The sequence below is a fragment of the Colius striatus genome, chromosome 7, assembly GCF_028858725.1.
Source record: "Colius striatus isolate bColStr4 chromosome 7, bColStr4.1.hap1, whole genome shotgun sequence".
NCBI classification, from domain to species: Eukaryota; Metazoa; Chordata; class Aves; order Coliiformes; family Coliidae; genus Colius; species Colius striatus.
In genome coordinates, this window is record NC_084765.1 from 11,757,734 (window position 1) to 11,778,924 (window position 21,191).

Below are 21,191 nucleotides of genomic sequence, written 5' to 3' on the forward strand. Positions count from 1 at the left end.
AAGTGCTCTGTGACACTGAATCACAGACACGTGAGTGTAGTATAGTCCCTAGACATGTAACTTCAATTGTGGGTGGGCTTGTTTACATTTGTTTCACTGGTTTTGGAACATTAATAATGATATTTTGTCATCCTTTCTATCTTCTGTATTCCTCTTCACTATTCTTCCCCTGTGAATTGAATTTTTTGTGCAGAATAAATATTTCTATCGCTAGCCCATTGATTGTTTGATATAAATACTGTGCTTTCCCTAACTTTCAGCTTTTATGCAAGCTGCTGAATTGATAGGTTGCAGTGTGAAACAATGAGCGCTCAATTGGATTAACAGTTTTGTGGGAAGGGTTACCAACCTTATGCAACCTGTTGCTTTTACATAGTATGATATTGAGTTATTAGTTTGCACACAGGACTGGAGAAGTAATCTATTCTGGAGCAGAGGCGAGAATAATAGGATATTTTTTGCTTAAATTGTGTTTTCAGAAGTAATAAAGGGCATACAATCCCTGTTTTGCTCACATATACATAATGGTTATTTGTAGCTCATTTATTTGTGGCTGCTATGAGCAAGTAGTCTAAAGGCTGTAACTATCATTTGAAGAAACGTCATAATTACTGTACATTTATAGTACAGTATAAATGTGTGGCTTAAGCCTCATGTACTGCTACAACAGTCATTGGTGGTGTTGCAGGACCAACTGGACATCTCTCCTCCTCTGACTCCATAAGTGTACCCTTTCTTAGGAGCAGGGCCTTTACTTCTGGGAGGGAGAATTCCTTGTCCATCTGTTGGGTTGGTTCGTGGAAGTGAAATACTGCACTACCCTCACTCATCCTAAAAACCTAACCGGCTTGTGCACTTGTCATTCTGCCTTCTGAGACACTGATCAGCATTTGTAAATTGAGGTTTGGTTATGTTCCTTAGCAAACTTTGAGAGTTTCTCCACTTGAGATATTATTTCATCTTTTGCTTAAAATAAACCTCTGAACGTCATGCACTTTATCAGTCAATTATTACTGAGTGACTGTGTCTCTTCAGTTTAGGGACTTTCCAAACTGAAGGTTGTACCTAGACAATTGTCTTTTGTGGCTCTTGAAGGACCGTTCCTCTGTTAACTTATCTAATCCATTTTTGAGTGCATTTATTACTCAGCTTTCTGCAGCAACTGAGTTTTGGCATTGCCTGAAAAGTTCCTCTGCTTACTTTAAGTTTGTTGTCTGATAATTCAGTATGATGTCTTCTGGTCCTTGTGTTAGGAAAACAAAAGCCACTCTGTATTAGCCACCTTCACAATATCCATATTTTATGGGTCTACATTGAATCTCCTCTCAAACACTTCCTTTTGAAGCTGAAAAGTGATTGCTGGTCTCTCTAGAGTCTTTTATTTTTTTTCATGGAAGATTTTTTATACTTTAGTCCTTTATTTCTTTGGCAATTTTCCCTGTGCTTTGATAAATTCTCTTTGAGATAAGGTGACCAGAAATAGTAATCAAGGTACAAGAAAATAGAAATTTTATACAATGCTATAACACTGACTTTTGTATTATTCTTATTGATTTACAATAAGTACCAGCTTCTCAGTTTGAAAGCTCTGTTTGTCTCAAGCACCATAAAGTACCCAAAATGGGGATATCGCAGAAAATATTCTATGCCATGTAAGGAGCATTATCGATAGCACTCTGAGAGAGGCTTTTGGTTTAGTCCAGTTATATGCAATGGTGGCCCTTCATGCAAGAGTAAGATAGTGACAGTTCATGGTGGAACCCCTCAGCCTCTCCTAGGACTTGATACATGTCAACTTGTAGGCTCTGACATGCCAACACTGTTGTTACTGCAGATTATCACAGAGACTAGTTGATCTCAGTCTCAGCTGTAGGTGGCTTTCTTGGTATTTTGCCACAACGCATTTGTCCACACATTGTCCTAAGCTTTATTCATGACAATCCTTCCATTTTGGTGATGCTTACCTAATGTTTAGGATCTTTTCTTTAAAAGGATGTGAAATTGTGGGAGGGGGGTTGAGCAGGCACAGTACTGGTTTTATTGTTGTTAGTATTGCACCGAGCATGGTTATTTAGTGACTGAACGTAATAATAATTTCATACTTGAAGCTAGGAGTTTGAATCTCACTTTAGGATTGGAGTGAGTTTGTTGTTACTGATTTTTTTTTTCTAATTGCTATTCTTTTTAGGGGTATTAGAAGTGAAAGAAATAACAACAGCCTGGAATGTAGGGTTCTGTGAATTTCTAAAGTATCAGAGTATTTTTTTACTCTAAAGAATTGAGCTGCTTACATGGCAAATGCCTTCATGCTTAATGAAATTAGATACATTTCCCAGAATGTTAATTTAACAACACCTTTTCCTTTGACCTGGAAAAAAGGATAAATAAAACATGATGCTGCTTGCTCCATACAATCTCTTCCTCCTTCCACTTTAAGCCAGCTCCAGTTGATTCAGGCAAACTGTTAAGGAAGATTTTGACTCTTTTTCTCATATAACCCAGAAAGGAAATCCTTTGGATTCTATTCTGAAATTGGGAAATCCAAATAGGAAATATGTGTATACCGTGTTATCAGTGCTGCTGTGTGAGGTGAGTTAAACAACTGGATTGGAGTAGTACATTTGTTTAACCTCCTAGCATAATGAGCTGCCAGGGGGATTGCTCCACTTAATAGCAGCCGTTCATTACTCTGCAACCATTTGCAGCGTCTTATTTCTCTTATAGCAAAGAGAATTGGCAGTTCCTAGATTTAGCTTTCTTTATCTGTGACACTTAATGTCAACAGCCTTGAGACTTTGCCAAAACAATCCTAACAAATCCTAATCCCAGTGTTTCAAGGTAAGTATTTACTTCTCGGAATTCTTCTGTATTAGTGTTGCATGTTTACACTGGACTTTTTTAAAAGCAACAGTGATCAAAGATATATTTGAACTGAACAATATATTTCTTTTTTGTTCTCTGAAGGCACTTTGCATGTTCATTCTTTTTACATTTCATTACCACAACCATGAAATTTGTGGTAGAAGGCATTTTGGGGTGGTGATGCTGCTGCCATTGTATTATAAGGATCATCAGACCAAAATTAATTATGAAACAATGAGAATTCTATTTATAATGACAGAGATGTAGTTTGATATGCCAGACTGTACATTAAAATGTCAAAAGTTTCAAAATTAACCTACAGCTGAAGCCACCCTCTACCCAAGAGCATAATTAATGGTTGTTGTTGTTCAAAGAGTGCAATATAAAAGCAATAGAGCTTTTATAAAATAGAGATCATTTCTTTAAAAGCATCCTATTTGCAAAAACTAGCTGAACTGTCAAGGGAGAAGAGAAATTTTTGCTAATGGCAAAAGAAATGATTATTTTAGGGAGTGAATTAATAGGCTATTAATGAGCCTTGTTCCCAGTGCATTGTTCACTTCACACTTGACAGCAGCTCCATGGATCAGAATGGAATGTGTCTGTTCTTAACTGTGAGTTTTAATATTTTGCAGTGAAAGATCATAATGTTGCTTCATCATTAAAATAACCACAAAATTAACTTTTGCCCCAAGGGAAAGACAGATGGCAGTTTGATGGCCTCATTATTCTTTTTCTTTTTTAACAAGAGTAAGGTTTTATACTGGCTTATATAATCTAAAAAGATCTCTGAAGAATCTGATGCTGGCTAGAAGAATAAAAAAGGTATAGCCATATCATGCAATTGAATTCCACCTTTCCAAAAATTTTAGTTATAATAAAATCTTATTTATGTGTCTATTTGTCTATTTCTTTTTTTTCCTGCAGTAGGAGTCCTCCCAGTAAGTAAACTTGTCTCACTGAAGCCAGGAGTAATCCTACCATTGTCGTAGTAGGGCTGATATCTTGCCTGCAGTGTATTCAGTTACACACAGATGGATCTTCACAGGGACAGGTCTCAGTACATAATAGGCGATGGCAAGCTCTTGTAACATAAGTAAAGGAAGATGTGTGTGGTGATTAGAAGTGAATAGCCACAAGGTCTCCAGTTAGCTTGCTATGCAGCTTTGGGTGGTGTGCCTACCACGTGTGTACCTCAGCCATGACCGTTTCCAGTGAAGCACAGCTTTACGTAGTTCCTCTTGACTCGGACAGGAATTTGTGGATGCTTCATGATTTTGAGAATCTGACTAAATAAATATTTAATTCCCTCTCAGGGACTTAATTAATGCTCACAGTGGACTTTGAAATAAGGGGAAAAGGCAAGGCTGATTACAGTCCATCTGTTCAATTCCAGCATATATTCTGCTTATTTGTCTCATTTTCTGTGAGTGATATGAGAACAACTCGTATGTTTATTTTCATCTGAAAGAGACTTGTGATAAAAAGAGTGATGAAATGAAAGGTAAAATAGATACTTGGTAGGCCACTTTTGTCAGTGCATGTGCAGGAATCTGTCATGAGCAAATTATGATAGCAAATGAACATGTTTGATCTTTGTGGACGTGTGACCATGAAAACTGGATTACTTTCTGACCTACGTATATTCCTTTGGTTTGAAACCTGAGAATTCTTAGGAATGATCTATCAGAGTATATGGAAAATTATGCCTCCTCCCAATACATTTCTTCATTTGCTGTGTTCTACTTTCCACCTCAAATGTAAGATAGGAAAAACAAGTTTGAGTAGTTCCAGCTGGTTCCAAGAAATTGCTATAGCTCAGACAACTTAGATTCAGGGATGTTGATTTGTCTCAAGAGGAAGAAAATGACCAATATCCTGGCTGCAGAGACCTGGTACTGCCTGGGCTGCCTTCTACATGAAAGGACTTCTTAAAACAAACTTACTAGAGCACTGTGTGGTAGAATGGCACAAAACTTCCACAACATTGCAGAAAAGCCAACCTCTTTCTAGCTCAAATGGAGACTATTTTGTCTCATTGAATATAAGTGATCACACAAATCTCCTACTGTGGTCTCTATTGCAAACTAAGGAAAAGGAAATTAAATTATATCCTTAGGTGGAAATGAATGTTTGTAGGCAGAGTGTTTTCTTAGCAAATAGGTGAAACGCATTGCAAGTAGAGGAATTAAAGACTGACTTCTTTGGCATTATGTAGGATTTACACAGGCACAACTGACAGCTCAGTCTGAGTTGCTATTTGTACCAATGTTGGATTAAGATGGACAAAGGAATCAAAATTCAAAATAGAGTAACAGTTGAGAAATATACTGATTCAATCTAGGAAATGGGTCTTGTCTCTGATTCATTTTGAAATCACAGGTCCCTAGCAGAAAAATAAGTACAACAGTGAACTTAAACTCTAATCCAGATTCAATCAATGTATTTCTTTAATCCTGATTTATATTACAGAGTGCTACTTACTGCACTGTGGTCAAATGACAAGGGTTTATTGAGTCGATTAACAAGAGTGAAACACCAATGAACTATGATGAAACAAATGGAAAATTACAAATTCAAATGATACAGATCTCCATACTTCTTAAGTCTGCTTATACTTGCCTCATATAGATGCTTGAGTCCTGATTTCAGTATGTGCTCCTGGGTGTAAGGCAGCTTGAGGAAGTCACCTGAGTGGGTGAATTTGCTTTGCTTTGCAGAACACTATTTACACTATGATATTTCAAGGGCAAGTGCCTTAGGCTTTACTAGGACAAGCTTACTAACTAATATAAAGTTTTCAGCATCATTAACAGTCACAATAGTTTCATCCCCCTGTGTCAGATCTGGATCTTATTTCTCCTGAATCTTCTTTCTGAATAAAGTAATCTGATGATTTTTGAATAAAATGATAAAATTTCTGAATCTTATTTCTTCTGGAATAATTTAATAGAACCTAGTGGGATTTATGCTTAGAATTCCCTTTCATTAGAGAGAGATAAAAATCAAGATCCCTTGGACTGATCAAAGGCAGACATTTTTTGTAAACTACGAAAGAGTAACCCAGATGTCTCGTTTTCCAGTTTTCAGTTTGAATGGTGGAAACTCTAAAGCTTTTGGAAATAATGTAAGATTACAATAGATACTTTCAGTAGCATTTTGCTGCTGAAAAGCTTATTAACATATTGGTTTGGTTTTTTTCCTCTTTTCCCAGCATTCTGCATCCTTAAACATCGTGGGCTTTTCAAACAGTTTAGAAATGGAATTGCCTTCAACGAGGTTATCTAGCTCAGCTGATCCACAGATGCAAGGTGCAGCTGCTGTAAAACTTGGCTCCTCCCCAGATGCCCTCTGTGACTATGATACTCCAGGAGAGACAATGACCAGCTACAGCTTGGCACTGGGGAGAGCTTCAAGTGACCTGAGCCCTGGGGCTGGTGCTGGCCTCACACCAAGTGATGCACTCCAGGGGAAGACCAAGTGCAAGGTAGGAGTTGCTCAAACTCCTCTACTGAAAGAGAATCCACCTTCATTGATAGACCATGTTATTCTTTGTTAGTTAGTCAGTGAAAGGCAGCTATTTAAGTAATTTTTCCTTATCTAGTATTTGAAGACTGATTACAAATTATTTTCCTAAGATACAAAGAAAGAAAACTAATAATAACATTTGCTATTTTTTTTCCCCCATCCGAAGCTGGAAAATGAAGACTTAGATACTCTAGATCAGCCTCTAGAAAATAGCTTGGCTGCTGCTGGGCAAGATGTAGTTAATGAATTGTCTCTTTCTATGCAAAAAGTGCTGGAAGAACCTATTAATCTTTCAATCAAAAAATCTCAACATTGCACTGCTTCTGAGCTGCTCAGCAACACTTCTTTCCTGACCATGAATGCCAGAATGAGACAACTTAGGAGCAAAGAAGGTACCAGACTTTTCATTATTTCATTTTTGGCTTTTGGTCTTTCTTTCTTAGCATTGCAAAGCAGTGTACTTCTTAATGTACTCCCGTATAAATGTGCTTTTCCAAAAAAAAGTACAAAGTACTTAATGCAATGGAGAACCATATTTGATCTCATTTGTGGAGGAAAAACATGGAAATGGTATGCCTTAAATTTGTAACATTATTCATCTATGAACTAGAAATGAACGTGTCATGTGTGAAGTACCTTGAGTATTAACTCTCTTAGAAGCACTGCTGTTCCTGAGACCTGCAGCTATGACCATTGAAGAGCTGGTTTGAAGAGTCCAACTTCAATTTAAAAAAAAATGATGTCCAAAATGTAATGTGCCTTCTGCTAAGTCCTTCACATTAGTAGCATAAAAAAAAATCTTTGTTAGGCTGATACATTGCACAGAATGTGCTTTTGCTTGGCTCTGTCTACTGTTGAACATTTCCTTCAGCCAAGGCCTATTTCTTCAGCCTTAATGGAGAATTAGACCCTACTTAACTCTTTTCATGGGCAAATTGCCAGCATCCTTGTGCTACACTGTAAAACCTCATTCCTGTAAACTCTAAAAGTCAATGGGACTGTTCATGCAAGCAAGGGATTGCAGGATCAAGCTGTTGTCCTGTGTCTTATGCCAATATTTGGCTGCTTTTTTCTGTAAAAGATGAATTAATATTTCTATCTCTGTGTTGTATTTTTATTCAGAGAATTTTAATTAGTACAAAGGAGGCCTAGCTCAGTGAGCCAAGGAAATGTACTTGTCTTCTCTTGTATGTACTATGCCAAACTGTAACAATTATGCCACAATCATTTGTGTGAACTGTAAGAATCAAGCACACTCCTAAAAAGCTGTGCCTCAGCCAGGCTTAAGTATTTTTGAGAGGAGCAGCTTTGTGGTATCTAGTTTGTGTCATGTGATGCCACACACAGAAAGCAGCCCTGACACACAGGATCTCACTATCTCTAACAGATACTACAAATCTGCTCTGTGCAAAGCCCAAGTCCTGTTGTGCAAGAGGATGGAAAGACAAGAGAGTTGAATTTAATGCTGTTCCCTCTTCACAAGAAGAATTAGGAGTGAGCAATTCCCATCCTGCTTTCAGTGTTTAAAACTGTGCAGTGAGAGGAGACCTGAGGAGATGCAGTCACCATATGCAGGGTGAACCAGTGAGAGATGAGTGAACTCTGTTGCAAAGGCAATGTTATCTTTGCTAGTGGCTCTCAGTTGGACCTACTGGCTTCAGCGGTGCTGTGCTGCCAAACCCCACTGCTTCGGTTATATAGCCCCAATGACTCATTCTTTTCTAATGTCAAATCTAAACATTTCAGCTTATTTTACAACAAAATACTTCCAGCCCCAAGTGATGTGGTAAAAATTGTACATAATTTCATGATTTTCCCCTTACAGCCACTTCTCTTCCTATCATGGCTTGTGTAAACACTCTTCCCTTCTCTTTTGTAGACTAAACAATTTGATGGTTTCAGTCTCTCCTCATGGGTCAGAATGGTGATTTTTAAAACTCACCTCATTCCTGCTGCACAATTCTGTGTTCTCTGCAATTAAGGAGCGCCATCCACAGCCAAAGGCCATGCTGCAGTGAGGTCTCTGGGGTGCCATGCAGAGCCAGAATATCAGCTTCTTGTGATTTTTGTTCCTTATTGCTGGTAATACACTGCAGGATGACATTCTTCTTTTCTTTTTTTCAGCAGCAGCATTACGAGGTTGACTCCCTTGCAGTGAATGGTCCATATTAACCCACAGTTCCTTCTGCAGATCAGTTCCCTAGTCAATTATTTTTCCTTTGTAACTACATTCATCTGATATTTCATAAGCAAAATACTTACAATTAATTGTCTTACTGATTTAGGAGATTTCTTTTCTCTGAATACTCTGACTCTTGTGTCTATTATCAGTCAAGAGCTACAGTTACTCTCATGCTTATATAGTGGATAGGTTTGGATTCATATGTTTACATATTAAGTACATCGGAGGATATAAAGGAGTCATACAGTGAAACTTTTGTTCCTCAGTGGCAGGTGAGAAAGGATTTCCCTCCTGTTTTCAAGCAACTGAAGTTATCCAGAAGCTACTTAGTATGGAGCAGGAGACCACTGAAAGTTCCTGAGCCTCAGGGGTTCAGACATCAGTAGGTCTTTTTTCCTCAAGTAAAGGCTGTGTAGCAAAGAGGATTACTTATGTTGTTTCATGTATATGGATGAATGTAGCATGGCTGTGTACATATATAATTGTCTGGGAATGTTGTAATTTGACAAAATATTTTGAAGAGGCTCCTCATATTCAGTACTGAAGCTGCGGTTAAAACAAAAAGAGAGACAAAGGCTATATCCTAGAATAGAAAATAGCACACATTTTCTATACATATAGATTAAATGATTCCATAATTCACTTATGATACCATATTAAACACCAGTCAGAACTACATGAATATTGAAGTACTTTCTACTCTAATCTGACTCTGATATAAATATTTTATTCATTTTCTTATCTTCTGTTCCAGATTCCAATAACTGTGAAAAGGAACATTTTGAAAGGGATATGAAAAGCAATCAGAATGTCAGGTAACAGAAACTTTTTTTATGCAGAAAGGCTGGCTATGAAATTTTATGCATGCATGTAGAAAAAGTGTCATACTCAATGACAATGAAGAACTTAAAGAATGCAAAATTCTTTATAAATAACAATTCTGAAAATTGTAAACTGTTCTCTTAAACTTGAAAACAACAATTTCAAATAAGTAGTGAGTTCATGGTTTTGTTTTTTGTTTTTCTTTTTTTGTTTAATTTTCCAGGATTAATAAACATTTGCAGATTTATCTCACTTGAACTATTAGAAACCATTTAGCCCCAATTAAACCTAAAAATATACTGGGAACACAATTAAAATTATCTCGATGATTTAAAAATTTTTTTTTCAGCCACTGCTGTGATAGGATTTTAAAGTTAAGTCGATGTGCAGTGTTCCTATTTCAAGACAGACACCCTGAAAAATAACAAGCATGACTTAAATTGGAATAATTAAAACAAAAACATACAAATTAGGGCAAAATTTTAGCACAGAAGTTAGTAATTCATTTATGCATATGATTAATTTAAGTGATTGCATTTACATTTTTTAAAGAATCAGCATGTAAAAATCTGTCCAGATCTTCAGCATTTAGCTAGAAGAGTCACAGCTACAAAGGAAAAGGCACACAAACAATAGTGCAAGAAAAATATTGAAACTGAGTAGGAAGGAGAATTTTGTGGAATACGACTACATATAACCATGTGTCATTTTGTTTATAGAGCTGCTCCTAAGGAGAAAATCCCCTATGTGCGACTGGAACGGCTGAAAATATATTCCTCAGCAGACGGGGAACTCCCGGTTTTTAAGCTCCAGCCAAAGGACAATGAGCAGGAGGGCAATTTCCTCCTGGTAATTGAAGGTGGGACCCAGTCTTCAAGTATGTCTATAAAGGTGTGTGGAACTTCCTTGAGGCTTTAACTGCTTTCTCCCCTTTATCATACTGGCTTGTACCTAGTTCCTGAAAGTTGTTATACACTGAACAACTCTGATTCATTTCACTCTCAGGCGCTTCTATGATAGGTTGAAGTAGCTGAAAATGCAGCTTTTAGTTTGCTACGTAGCTCTCTGACACTTCCATTTTTGAGAAGTCTTTCTCTAGGTTTGGATAGCTGTAGTGTTTTTATATTCCAGCAAACAACCTGGCTCCTCTGTCTAGTTGCAAATATATGATAAATAGCTTAAAACTCATCTGAATGCATATTCGAGTGACAGGAGTTGATTCCAGAAATCACAGTATAATAGAGGTTTAAAAGCTTTGTATTCTATTATTTCATTGGAGTCTTGAGTGTGAACTTCTTACCATAGAAGGAAATGGAAAATTCTGGTGGGAACAAAAAACTGTACTCATTTTTTTTGGAAATAACCAATCATAAAATTTTCAAATAAGATTGTGAAGTATCCTGTTTCTGTCATCTGTGATATGAAATCTGTACAGCTCTCTCACAGTGCTGTTACATTGTGGTATGTGGAGAAAATTACTTGGCCAAGGTGACTTTGCCAGGCAGTGGTGGATGTCGAGTTGTGTGGGGGTCTGTTGAGCCTTGATGCTCTCTCCGGTTTGCTGCACAGAAACCATTTTGTCTACAGATAACCACTGCTGTTACATGCTTATACATGAAAATTATGATTGTGTGATCCCAGATTTTTTTTCCTTCAAGATAAAGAAAGATGTTCCACCCAAAGGACTGAAATCAAGAGAGGAAAACTCAGAAGGCACAAACTTTTTCATATCTCAGGCTGCAGGACAGACACAATCTCCTCCTGGTGATATTCAGTCTGTGGATCAGAAGCTCAGCAATGGCACCTCCATCATGAAAAAACCTCCAGTTACTCAGGAAGACAATCCAATTGAAAATGAGGATTTCTGTGCTGTGTGTCTTAATGGAGGAGAATTGTTGTGCTGTGATCATTGCCCCAAGGTCTTCCATCTCTCTTGCCATATCCCAGCCCTGCTCAGCTTTCCAGTGTGAGTATGTATGACATTTTGTTCATGTACTCAGTTTCTGCTGAATGCCTTGGGGCAGAATATATCCTCAAGGATGTATGTATCAACCTTACATAAAGGCAAGGACTGCATCTCTCACTTGCCTTTGTGGTTACTTTTCTTGCAAAAGGAAGTTTTATACACTAGGAATGAGATGAATTCTTAACAGGAACTGTTTCCAGCCATGTATGTCCTTTCTGTGGTTAGTTGGCCAGTACAAAAAAGGAAGTGGCAGACCTGAGCTTTAGGAACATTCTTGTGACTTACTGGAGAAAAAGAAAATCCTAACTCGTGTGTGACATTTGTGATGTAGACAGCTCTTCTCTGCAGGACTAGTGACTAGCAAAAGGAAGGGTGATCAGTGAGTTCCTATTCAGTTTTCTAGCCAATTTTACAGGAAATTTAGGATTATTTGGGCTTTTGTAGAAATGTTAGGGAATTGGTTTCTCTAAGACATACGTTCCCAACCAACTTGTTACAGACAGAGCCAGAATTCATCCACATACCAAACTTTGAAAGTGAGGCTGAAAAATGTGCGTTACTAGTGGGTGTAATTCTGGATTCTGTTAAAAAACATTACCAGGTGGGACCAAAGGCTACTTTGTTCGTGCGAAGCCCTTGTAACTGTCCTGGAGGAGAAAAATATGTTGTGAGATACTAAGCTTGGAGATTCTGTTTGTTCTTTCTTTTCAAAAAGCAAGGATTTCCATATTTGACTTTTCACTCTTTTCCCTAATAACTAAGTAATTATTAAACTTCTACATTTCAAAACCATGTGAAAACCAAGTTTTCTTTTTAAAATAAACTTCCTAGGCTAAAGTAAATTCTGATGAAGTAAATGAATTCCCTTAACTAAAGTTCTGTATTTGTAGTTTTTTTAATATACTTTCATCTACAGCTGTTCAGACTCTCGTGTTGCAGAAGTTGCATCACTGCTTTCCTGAGATTCTTCAAGAGGTTTCTGAAAATGGATCTACTAGGAAGGACACTTCTGCCTATGCAGAATTATGTCTACTTGATTTGGGAACCTGTGCACCAGTACACATTATGATCTTTTCTGATCATGCTGATTTCTTAGATAAAGAGGTCAATTAGCATAACAAATGATAATAAATATATTAATTGTCAAATGTATCTGGTTTGTGTTATGGCCCAACTGTGACTCTCTTTTATTATATATATTTTTAAACAGTACTTGACTCAATGAAGCTGCACAGGCTGTTGCTACATGATTTCAAATGTTTACTATTTTGCTGGGGTTTTTTTCTGTGACAGAGAAAATGCAAGAAGTAGAATTTTAAATAATTACATTGCTAATTAGATTCAAGTTTCTTGAAGAACACCTAATAGAGTAGGCTTCAGATTGCCTGCTATTGTGATTCTAGTTAAGGATGAAACTTGTTTCCAAATACAGTGATTGCCGAGGTTTGTTTTTTGGCAAGGTTGCTAACAAAATTTGCCCCAAGTGTTTTTGTTCCTGGTTTTGCAGGGGAGAATGGGTGTGCACTCTTTGCCGTAGCCCAGTGAAGCCAGAAGTAGAATATGATTGTGAAAACACACGGTACAGCCACAGCTATGATGCACAATATGGCCTTGATGACTATGACCAGAAGGTGGGAATAACAATATATTCTGTTATTTAGTAAAGTGCGTGTCATCTGAGCTTAAGGCTTTGCCTCCTTGTTGGAAAGAGGACTGTTTTGACTTGGTTGCTACTTGAACTTTTCAGAGACTTGTATCTACAACAAAAGCATTGTTTAGTATTCAGTTCTATCACACTAACTAGACATTGCTGTTCAGTTCTAACACGAATGACATGTTTTAGAAAGGAGAATCAGGCAGATCTGGAATTCCTTTCTCCTTTCAACATCAGCAGAGCAAGCTTCCCTGAGTAAATTTTGCCTGACTTTCTGTCACTGAATCCTTTTCCTTTAAGACTTGGCACCTTCTCAAACATCTACTTAGGCAAGTTCCAATGCCATTTTTGTGATGCAAACGTTTTCTGTCTTTCAGTTGAATTGAAATAATCACAGTCACAATTCGTATGTGCCATTAATCGCCCTGAAGATGACATTTTGGCACTGTTAACTGAGCTTAGTTGAAAACTTCTCTCTTTACATTCCCATTACCAGTTTCCTCTACCAAATCTTCCATGCAAGAATACCTTTTCTTAAAGTCCTCTTGATACTTGGAGGCCACAAAATCCAAGTAAATGTCCTGTCTATATTGATGATGACTGGGGAGTGAAGCTAAGTCCACACAATTGAGTACAGGTGCTGAGCTCATCCTGCACAAATGTAGCCTAGATAAGGCACTGGCCTAGTCTGGACATCATACATAAAGACAACAGCAATGGTTTTAGAGTGCTGGGACCCCTTGGCAAGGCAGCAGCACTGCTCAGAAATGCTCTTTCCAGACTTGAGCTACTCTGTCTGTAAAGAGCTGGACATCCTTTCTTGACTTTGATGTGATCCTTGTTTCTATTGGTTTGGGTACAACTTCCCAGAAATAGTCAGATTTTGGGTCTTGATTAGTGAGGTTCTATTTAGAAAATGAAGTTCATCAGAAATTTCATTGCTTATAAGTAAAAATACCTTATAATATGTTTACAGTGTGTTTTTTTCACTAGTGAAAAAAACCCACAACTATTACAAGTATTTTATGAGTTAATGGCTGTTAAATTGCTAAGCTGTTTTCATATAGTAGTAGCAAATATGTAACTTACATGTGTTTGTTTGAATGAGTATGAACAATGTGAAACATTTTCCATCTAATCATTTCCACACTGTTACTGCCATTCTTTTAGTCAAGAGCCCAGGAATGTATCTAGAGTGCAGAAGGGAAATAGTGATAGCAATGAATTACCAAGAGTTTCCAGGATAGGTATATGTGTACAATTTTTTTTGCATAATATTTATTTTCTTTCTTTACTATTTTCACTTTCAAAACTACAAAAATGCTATGAGGCAAAACAACCCTTGGGTTAGAGTCAAGTGTGCCATTTTGGATCAGAAGTGGACAGACTACATGAAAACTCACCTTGTTTGATTAACTAAGGACAAGAATAAAACTCATTTGTTTTGAATTAAAATGTATTTCAAATTTGGTTTCCACAGAAGTGTGAAAAGCTTGTGCTGTCCCTGTTCTGCAGTAGCATGAGCCTCCCATTCCATGAACCTGTCAGCCCCCTGGTAAGTACTGCACACACATGGGTCAGAGACACACCTTATAAGTTTCTCCTTTGTCTTCTTGAAATATGTTAATGAGCTCTTTAACAGTATTGCTTCCCTGGGTAGGGTAGGTGTTTCCTTCTTGCAAGTGCTCTGAAGGTCAGAGGCAGGTAAATGCTGACCAGTGTTCTCAGGTCAGATCTGGGTGGCAATTTAAGATGCAGACAGGACACAAAAGGTTTATGAGAGGTTCCAGTGGTTAAGAAAGTTGACTTGCTGCATACATGGAGAATGTAGCACTGCCATAAGGGAGGTCTGCTTTAGAAGTAACCCTGAACTCCTTTTCTCGTTAACCTCTTTGCACAAAGATGTTAATGTGACTACGTTTAGGGGAAGATGTAGAGACTGCTTTTTTATCTACGTACTCAGCATTTGTAATATTAACTGGCTATTTTAAAGAAGATGTAGATTAACAGTATTGTAACAATAGGACATGAGTTGGAAACAAGTTGGAAGAGGAAAATAAGAGAAAGAAAGTTTTTATGTGATGAAATAGTCCAAATAACAATATAAAAAAATTACACCTAGTAAAGATTGCAATAAGCTTATTGAACTCATTAATGATTTTAAACTTATGGATCTCCTTAATACTTACAAGTAAATAAATGGTGGATGTCAGGAGGTTGGGACATCCCCTTTTTGTACTGTATTTAGTGACAGGACAAGGGGATGAAGCTGCAACACAAAAAGTTCCATTTAAACATAACAAAAAACTGTTTTACTGTGAGGGTGAGGGAGCCCTGACACAGACTGCCCAGGAAGGGTGTGCAGTCTCTTTCCTTGAAGGTCTTCAAAATCTACCTGGACATGTTCTTGTGTGACCTGATCTAGGTGGACCTACTTTGGCAGGAGGGTTGGACTAGATGATCTCTAAAGGTCCCTTCCAACCCCTACCATTCTATGATTCTATGAACATGTTCCCTCGTAAGTAGGTTTTGACCCAGAGAGATTTAAGGAGTGGGGTATCCCAGTGGCTGGTGCCCATTGCAAAATGCTTTTGTTGAACATAGTAGCATATTTTCAGTCAGTCTTGGCAGGCAACTTCCCACAGTACTTGCTGCCAGTATCTCTGCACATTATTTTGATAACTGCTCAGGGGAAATGTTAGCTAATTGTTGATATTATATACATTATTGATTATGGTTAAATGACAACATTTATATCTGGAGATAAACTTTAGAAAGTACAAATAGCAGGGTAGTCACTGAAGTGTGCTATTTTCAAGATCAGTCTTGCAAGCAAATACATTTTTAAACAGACCAAAAAACACTCAGGAAGATGATCATAGAATCATTTTGGTTGGAAAAGACCTTTAAGATCATCAAGTCCAACCACTGTCCTAACATTGCCAAGCCCACTGCTAAACCACGTCCCTCAGCACCTCATCTATGTGGCTTTTAAATATCTCCAAGGATGGGGACTCTACCACCTCCCTGGGCAGCCTGTGCCAGTGTCTAACAACCCTTCCAGTGAAAAAGTTCTTCCTAACCTCCAGTCTAAAGCTCCCTCGACACAACTTGAGTGCTTCATGGGTAAGTGCAGGCACCAAAGGCTAGAGATCTCTTTCTTGACTCAAGGAGTTCTCTGCAGCAACTTCTGTGCAAAAGTGGATAGAAGTCACCGGAGAGAAAACGTTTTAATTAAAAGGTTACATAACTTTGTTTTGTTCTTATTGCAGGCTCGGCATTATTATCAGATCATCAAAAGGCCAATGGATTTGTCAATCATACGAAGCAAGCTACAAAAAAACCACAAGTCCCACTATTCTGCACCTGAAGAACTGGTTACTGACGTGCGTCTCATGTTTTGGAACTGTGCAAAGTTCAATTACGTAGGTTTCTAATACGCATGGCTGGGGGTTCCAAACCAGAGGGTTACTCTTTCGAGGTATCACTCTGGTGTAATTGTTGATTTAGTTGACATCAGGTATATGATTAGGATAAACAGAATTATTAATAATTTTTGCTCTTTGGAAAGGATATACATTTATTTTTAATGAAAGAAATAGATATAGATCTGAAATTATTAAAGGCACACCTTAGTGGGCAACTTTTTTGAATGATATTGAGTTTACCATGAGAAGCCAATCATAGTAGACAAAATAGCTAGGGAAAACTTGGGTGCATAGCAATTCCTAAGCAATGATGACTGCTGTTCTTTCTAGTTCACTGCACATCTCTTTTTCTTAGAGATGCAGAAACTTGTTCCTTAATAGCAGCATCTGGTTTTTACTGACATTGTAAATGAAGAGGGACTAAGGGGCTGTAGAAAGTATCCAGGAGACTAACAGAGGTGTAGGAGACTGAATCAAGGCAAGACATTAGGGTAGGGTAGTCATTTGAGTTTGATCCTTGATCATCTCTATGTGCTGTAACACTGAACAGTTATTTGTTCTCTTACAGCCAGATTCAGAGGTTGCCGAGGCTGGACGATGCCTAGATATATTCTTTGAGGGCAAACTGAAGGAGATTTATCCAGATAGACATTTTCCTTCAACACAACAAGAAGACTCTGATTCTGAAGAAGCAGAGAGTGAGAATAGCAAAATGTCACCCCAAGATTTTCAGTGGCCATCATATGGACAGGAGTGCATTCAACCCAAAAGGAAACGGCGTCATGCTGTAAGATTGCAAAAGCAAAAGCATTTGATTGCTAAGTGGCCACCTTGCTAATTCTGTTTACAGCTGCTGCTGGGAAGTTTTGACAGGGCTGTGTGGGAAAACTGTCAAGCTTCTGTCACAGAGATGTGATCAGTTATACAGTTTTATGTCAAGATCCTCTGAGTGGAATAGTGTCTGTTGAATATAAATGTGAGCATGAACAAATGAAATCCCTCAGGCCACACAGTTATCTTCCTAGCAGAAAACTCTGTCAAGATTTTTAAAAAGACCCTCTAGCTATTCACTGTTTGTTTGCTTTGTACACAGGAAAGTGAAAAATTAAAAGAATGATGTTTCATCCAGCTAACAGCCTTCCTCAGGTATGACCTCCTCAAGATATGAGATTTGCTATGAGGAATCCAGCAACAAAACTGGCAGAGTTAAGGTGTGTGGGAGGAAAGCAAAGTACTTGGGCTGTTTATTTAAACTCTCCTAATCCACTGACCATATGCCTTATTTCTAAATCTTGTGGATAGATAACAGATCCAGAGTGTTTGAATCTGTCAATGTTCAATTTATTAAATCATGTGTATGTTTTGCAGTGTTTACACTGAAGTACTAATGTTTTGGTGATAGGTAATGACGACTAATAGTAAAAGTAACATGCTAATAATTTTTAATACTGCAGAGCCATTTTATAATGTGTTCAACATGACATTTTATAGAGCACAGGTAACCATGTAATAAACTTGCAGCCTCAGTGTGAATGTTGGCCATGCTTTGTTATAAATACAATGTGTAGTCATAAAAGCCATAATCCTGTTGTTTTAGTCAATGACTTTTCTGGGAGCTTGACTACTCAAGGCCTATGAGACACAGTCTAATGTGGTTATCTGATAAACTGTTTCTTTTGAAGCAGAGCATTTTCATTAAATCACAAAAGAAGGAGTGCTAATACTAGGGCTTCGTGTGAGCTGTCCCTGAGTGCGTACTTGATGCTCAGTTTGCAAGGAATGATTCTTCCAGTATCTAATCCGTGCTCAGTAAAGCAGTGTGGGATTTCTTGAGTCTCAAAGGGGGCATTTTTATACAATCCAAGCCAATTGTTCTTTTTAAAGCAAATATTGGGATTCAGTGAATACGAAGCAAATTACACGGTTATAGAAGTGCCTATAAAATAACGTCATTTGTTCCTGATTTTCTCTTCACGTATTTCTTGTAGTTGTGATTACCAACAGTACTAGAAGATGAGGATAATGTTTATATGTAGAGGCTCAAACAGAATGAAAGGATGTCTAAGCTTTTTGTTTGTTTGTGAAATTCCATAATGTATTGGTAGAAGACAACCAAGAGCCTGGAGAACTGTTTTAGAGTTCATTTGAAGAATAGCATGTAACTTTAAAGTCTGAAAGGTGGGATAGGTAACAAAATATGACGTGTGTGATCAGAAAGTGATGGTTTGTAAGCTGCTTTTCACCTCTTCCAGAAACTGGTAAGCCAAATCTTTGCATGGCATATACTTTCCTCATGTATGTGAAGAGAGTTGTTCTCCGTAGAGCTCCGTAGTAGCCCAACAGCCTAAAGCTGGCTTGTGGTCTGGCTCTGAGAGAGCAGTCTCAAACACAGTAAAAAAATCATTTAAATTAGGTTACTGTAAATAAAGATGATATTTTCAGCACAGTTTATATGGGCTATTTTGTCTGGTAACCATGTATGTTATTTTAGATAACACTTTAAAGTTTATATATGAAATAATAAGACGTGAATGTTATATTCTACTATCTATGTGACTTACTCTTTCCCATTACAATGATAGTGAGCTAGTGCTTTCCTTTCTTTGAAGAAATGAAAATCTGAATATTATAAGCTGACTGGAAATCTGTGAGAGGACAACCTTTGTATTTTCTGTATGTAAATTCCTATGTATTTGCTTTCTGTCAAACTTCTGTTCTCAAAACAGAAAATGTCTTGGCACAATGAAATGAAAGCAGCTTTGTAACTGAATGAATCACCCTTATTTATACTACTGGTATCAGCTTTTCTCAATTGGTAACTAGTTCCTCTAGCAAAGATCTAGGTTTTACTATTAAGAGTGCAAAAATGATAGAGTGTATAGCCTTCATCTAGGAGTAAAGGTAGAAATGAGAGAGGCTATTCACAATTTCCTCTGTTCTTGGAAGAGCAAAGTCAACAAGAGCCTGCTTCTGTTTCTTAAAGGCTGTAAGTTTATTTGTTTGGCTGTAAGTGCAATTAGTTTTGGAGAAACCCATTTCAATAAAATTTATCTAGAGTATATTACTCTTTTATTAAAGACAGAAATGTACCAGTTTGTCATCATCATATTTGGATGTGTGATGACAGGGCTCTGTGGTATGAGCACTCTTAAAGATAACTTTGGTTTTGATTACTTCTCTGAGACATAGTAACAATTAAAAATACTCTCATAAACTTCATGTCATGTTGCTAAGCAGAACAAAATCTGAAATCATTTGTGTGACTTCACATACTTTCAAACACAAATCTGTGGAATTTCATGAAACATTTCATGTTGTAATGACAACCTGATCCATCTTGGACATTGCCAGCTTGTGATGTTCCTGCTGCTGGACACAATACCACCAGGGACCATAAATTCTCAAGACATTTACTCTATTGAAGTCCAACTGCAGACTGATAACAGCACTGATAGGTATGAAAGGAAGGGTCTCTTTCCTAAAATCTAACAGTTCACATAGCTCAAAAGAGAAATGATAGGTGATGTAATTACTTTATCCTCTATCACATAGCCTGTTAACATGTTCCAGAATGTGTAGGAAAGGGCATAGGGAAGATGTTCTCCATTGGAAGGTAAGTATAGCATAAACATATGCTGGGAACACTGTGGAAACCTCAGCAAATGCACTAGGCTCCTACAAATGCAACCAAGGGCACAATATTCTTTTTGTCTTTAGGAATAGGTTGCATGTAGATTGGTAAAATTCTCTTTGTGCTTAAGAAGTTGGAAAAGAGATTAATTACAAGTTAGTAACAGGTCTGTTGAAGATGAAGTGACAGTTACAAATTAGATTTTCATTCCCCTATAGACAATTTCAAATACATACTTCTTCCAGTATCATTACAGCAGAATGGCATTAGAATTAATACAAACAGGTGTTTAACAATTCAGATTGTTGAATGACTGCATGTTTATATGTGTAATGTGCTTTGCTGAACAATAAAATATGTGAAAGGTATTTTTGTACATCAATCTGAAATTTTTGCTCTATCTGCTTTCAAGCAAATTCATGGATTATATAATATCATTTAACACTTATTAGTGAAGTTGTTGCTAACTACTGATGGCAAAGCAGAATAGATACAGAAGCAGCTATGCTAACACAGGAGAGCAGCATTCTATTTGTGCTGGAATTTTCAATACAAAGTAGATGTTTTACCTTTTTGTTTTTCACCTAGTGAAAGTTAGTGAGAACCAAACACACTATGAACAAGTAACAACTGGTGTTTGTAGTTTAAATATATGTATATGTTGAAGTGCCAAGGAATATACCATTTACTACTGAGATGAAAAAACTATTGTAGTATTGTATTTTATCAGAAGTAGTATCAGAATGTAGTATTGTAGCATATCAGAAGGAATCAGAAAAGATATTCTAAAATGGAAAATGCTTGAAATTGAAGAGTTATGGAATAATTTCCAAAAAACGAAACAAATACTCTATTAGCACAAAGTCAAGCAGACACCACAAATGTTCTTCTTTCTTTATTAATCTCAGTTTGGTTTATAGAATATAAAATTATCAGTAGCAACTTTCTGACCTGGAGGTTTACTGGCTTGAGAGAATCCTGCTTTCAATGTTACAGCTGTGCTGTTCTTCAGACTTAAGAGAGAATTTGTAGATTAAGATAACCTTTTTATTATATAAGCAAAAAAATGTAGAAAAATTTCTAGGCATGCAGCTTTTTCAAGTGTGAAATATGGACAA

General features: G+C 37.3%; 1 protein-coding gene across 1 annotated transcript in view; it reads left to right on the forward strand.

Moving 5' to 3' along the window:
- Positions 1-17,559, forward strand: part of TRIM66 (tripartite motif containing 66) — a 48,483-nt gene extending 30,924 nt beyond the window's left edge. Inside the window, exons 11-20 of the mRNA XM_062000137.1 lie at positions 6,077-6,349; positions 6,557-6,782; positions 9,327-9,387; positions 10,114-10,285; positions 11,053-11,360; positions 12,868-12,991; positions 14,495-14,569; positions 16,287-16,439; positions 17,011-17,229; positions 17,536-17,559. Coding sequence (XP_061856121.1) covers positions 6,077-6,349; positions 6,557-6,782; positions 9,327-9,387; positions 10,114-10,285; positions 11,053-11,360; positions 12,868-12,991; positions 14,495-14,569; positions 16,287-16,439; positions 17,011-17,229; positions 17,536-17,559 — 1,635 coding nt within the window. The remainder of the gene's footprint in view (positions 1-6,076; positions 6,350-6,556; positions 6,783-9,326; positions 9,388-10,113; positions 10,286-11,052; positions 11,361-12,867; positions 12,992-14,494; positions 14,570-16,286; positions 16,440-17,010; positions 17,230-17,535) is intronic.
- Positions 17,560-21,191: the final 3,632 nt, after the last annotated feature.